The 3,697-nt window shown below is 63.0% G+C and overlaps 1 protein-coding gene across 1 annotated transcript; it reads right to left on the bottom strand.

Annotated features, from left to right (window-relative positions):
* Positions 1 to 289: 289 nt before the first annotated feature.
* On the bottom strand, positions 290 to 3,015 carry LOC124233689 (major allergen Can f 1-like; the record flags this gene model as incomplete). The annotated part of the gene is made up of 5 exons (XM_046650813.1): positions 2,926 to 3,015; positions 2,423 to 2,553; positions 1,829 to 1,899; positions 1,185 to 1,295; positions 290 to 391 (listed from the first exon to the last, which is right to left on the bottom strand). Coding segments are annotated over exons 1-5 (505 nt in total), but the record flags the coding sequence as incomplete, so codon positions are not given.
* Positions 3,016 to 3,697: the final 682 nt, after the last annotated feature.

Here is a 3,697-nt window from a genome sequence, read left to right as displayed (position 1 = left end):
GACTCCAGGAGCAGGCTCTCCACCCGCCTGGCCGAGAGGGTCTCCTGCCCCGGTGGGAGCAGGGGTGGGAGATAGACCACACGTCCCTAATCGCTTACCCTAATCGCTTCCTGGAGAGCAGGTTTCTGCAGAAAAAAGGAGACACACACGGCTCAGGAGACCCCAGAGAATCAGTCGGGGCCGACACGTCACGTGACCCCAGGAAGGACATTTAGCGTTCTCTAAACTCGCTCTGCTGCCCGTCCCAGCGTGGGGCCTGGGCAGGATCAGGCGAGGGTGTCCTCCCTACCATGGCGCGTGAGTGTGAAGATCTTCTCCGGGTCGAACCCTTTGTCTCTCGCGAACGTCTTAAAATCCTCCAGGGCCCCCTGGTTGTTCTCCGCGTCTCTTCCTGTCGGTGAAACCAGGAGATGCGAGGGTGAGGGGCAGAACGGGGGCAGGCTGGCATCTCCAGCCCAGCCTGGGGCAGAGATGGATGGGCCGCCGCAGAGCTGGGGCAGGAGACCATGCGCCCACGTCGGGGCTGGACCCCGAGGTCCCTCCGGCCGGGAGGAGGGCTCGGCTGGAAAGGGAGGACTGGGAGCTGTGAGCGCCCAGTGGGCGCCGTGCGGCAGGCCTGGGAGGAACGGGGTGCTCTTCGTGAGCACACCTGGGGGTCTCCTGGAGTGAGGACGACCGGCAGGACCTGCCCAGCCACAGAGGAGAGCACTTCCCCTCGTGGCCCCTGGACCCCATGCCATCCCTGCTGGACTGACTTCCGCTGTGCTCCTGGCTGTGGGGAGCATGCAGGAGAGCCCCTGGGGACCCCTTGTCTTCAGGCCGAGACAGTCTTGATGCCCCGATGCCTCCTTGAGCTCCCCCCATCCAGGAATTAAACCCCAGGAGCTGGAATTTCCTTCCTGAGGTGGATGCTGCAAGGGGTGGTCCCTGTAAACAAGTGGCCCACACAGTGACATCTGTGACATTTGGATCCCTGTCCCCACAGTGGTCCTCTGCCCTCCTGTGTTCCCACTGCAGACACCGAGACTGGGAAACCCGGATCCTGAGCTCCAGGGATGGGAATGAGTGCTCCCTTCAGGAAAAGCAGTCGGAAGGAACTGCCGGTGGCTTCTCCTAAGAGGAGGAGGCACGGGGAGGAGGGGGAGGGAGGAGGGTTTGCAGGCGCTGGGATGCGGGACCCTCACCCACGAGCTTCGCCATCCGGATCTGCTTCCCCCGGAGCTCGCCTTCACAGTAAAGCACGTAGTGGTCCATCACGTTCGACGGCGAGATGTACACCACGCGCCTGCCCTCGTCTGCGGAAGGACGGTGGCACGAGCTGAATAAGCCATGTGACCCTCCAGGAAGACCTGGAGCTCGCCCAGCGCCCAGCCTGGAGGACCCTCCAGTTTCCACATGCTCCCAGCTGCTCAGGCCGTGAGGTCTCCACCTCTTGAGGACCCAACACACTGGGAGAGCCAGAAAGAGGGTCACATCCCCAACCAACGGACCACAGAGAGGTTTCGGGGCATGGGGTTGGAGCATGGGGTGCTCAGTCCCCAACAACCAGGTGCGACTCTGCTCCTCGCCCCTGACGTGGGCACAGCCATAACCCAGCAGGGCCCCTGGGCAGTCCAGTCCCTCCTGGGACAATGTGTCCCTCCTGACTCTTAGTGTCAAGTGATCATATCTTCAGGGCAAACTGACCAGAGGGAGGAGAGGGTGTGCATTTAATGGGGTCAGAAAGGAGCGGGGCTTCTCAGGCTAAAATGCCTCCCCAGAAATGCGCAGGCTGCCCCCGGCTCCCCCAGTGTGTGGGGCGCCACCCGGCTGGGGCTCCAAGACTCACCGGCCGTGTATTTGCCGGGCTCATTGGTTTTCTCCAGCACCAGTTTCGTCTCCTGGCACTGACCCCTCACCCTGGAACACAGAAGCCATGTGGTGATGCTGCCGTGGGTGTGCCCACTTTGGAAACACAGCCAGCCCCCGTACTGCCCCCGCCTCGGAGCAGCCGCAGGGCAAAGCCCGTACCGGTGGCCTGGGATCCAAAGTGGGCCTGGCGGGGGAGCACGTTTCTCCCACCTCAAGTCCAGGCACTGACTGGGCCTTCAGTCACGCGTGACAGCTCCCTGGGGCTCCCTCCAGGTGGGGGGTGGGGTGCAGCCCCCTCAATCAGCCAGCACTGCCCCTCACAGCCCACGAGGCCCATCCGCGGCCCCTCCCCTCCTCAGTGCCCTAAGTCTGGGGGTCTCTCCCCTGCACGGTGCCCCCGCATGAGGCACCCTCCATGGCGGTGCCCCCTCAAAGCTGCCAGGGCTGAGTGCTGTAGGAGGACCTGAGAAGGACACCGGCGTGGTCTGCCTGCCCCACAGATGCTGGCTCTCCTGGTGTGGGGAGGGAAGGCCGAGGGTCGTCACCAGCTACCCAGCCGGCTGACACTCACTTCACGGTCGCTTTGGCCTCCAGGTTGCCCCCCTCCAGGACCGTGAGGATCATGGGAGTCACCAACTCAGGCTTCTCCCCGGGAATCTCCTGGTCAGCGGTCACGGCCTTCAGATACCATTTCCCTGAGACCTGGGGATGTTCCCCCCATCAGGGCTCCGGCCGACCCCATGGCCTCCCCCTCCTGCTCTGCAGCCCCAGACTCTACCCCACCCCCAGGGCTGGGGGCTTGGAGCGCTTCCCAGCCCACCCCCCCCACCCCACCCCCAGCATACGCCCAGCACCCTCGCCAGACCCACCCAGATGCCAGCTCCCGGCCCCTGCAGGTCGGCGAGACCACCGGTGCCCTTGCTCCCAGGGGCCCTCTGCATCCTGGGACCATCGGGCACAGACCCCTCTGTCTGACCGTTCCCTCAGGGCCAGGGGTTAATGCCTGATCCTAAAATGAGTGTCTCTGCCCCTCCCCACGCCGCCTCCAGCCAGCCTGCCCCATCTGAGCCTCACGTCCGGAGTCTCCTCGCCCAAGGCCAGGGGGTCCTGGGCCTGCAGGGCAGCAATGAGGCTGAGGCCGATGGTCAGGAGCAGGGTCTTCATCTCCAGGGGTCTGTGCTCACGGCCACCTGACAGGTCACTTGCTGGGGTCGGAGAGGCTGTGCCGGCCTCTCACACAACCACCCTTTATACCCGCTGGCCCAGGGTCCCACGGGAACTTGGCACAGACAATTGACAATCCCTTCCTGGCCATAAACCGTGGCCAATTCCGCAGTGGAGCAGATGAAATGTCATTATTGTTGGACATTGCTGAACGGCTCTGGTTAACCACGAAGGGTCATCGAGGCAGCACCACCATCTAGAGGGACGTATCTGCAGGCAGCATCCGGGAGGGGCAGTCGGAGTGCAGGAGTGGAGGCTTCCGTGAGCAGAGGCACCGAGGGACGTGAGCGGTGCCAGCGGCCACCCTCCCGCCCGTCACCGCAGGCTGGGCTGACCTGCTCGCTGCCAGAGAGGATGTGGGCTGGACTTTAGAGCCACGGGCTTGGTCTCAGCTGGCCCTCCTGGGTCAGGCTACTTAACCTCAGATTCAGCATCAAGAAAGAGGGACCTACTATGTGAGCATGACGACGGGTGTGTTTAAAGAGCATGTCTACACTCCTGACAAGATGTGCAATAAGTAGTCACTTTGACACACCCTCTCTGCTCCACGTACAGAGGAGCAGCAGATGAGAGATAAAGAATGCAAACCAGGACAGGTAGATGGAAATGTGAACATATGTAT

The sequence above is a fragment of the Equus quagga genome, unplaced genomic scaffold (genome assembly GCF_021613505.1).
Source record: "Equus quagga isolate Etosha38 unplaced genomic scaffold, UCLA_HA_Equagga_1.0 209740_RagTag, whole genome shotgun sequence".
In the NCBI taxonomy this organism is placed as follows: Eukaryota; Metazoa; Chordata; class Mammalia; order Perissodactyla; family Equidae; genus Equus; species Equus quagga.
Note: the sequence above shows the minus strand (reverse complement) of the source record. Positions and strands in the feature narration are given on the sequence as shown.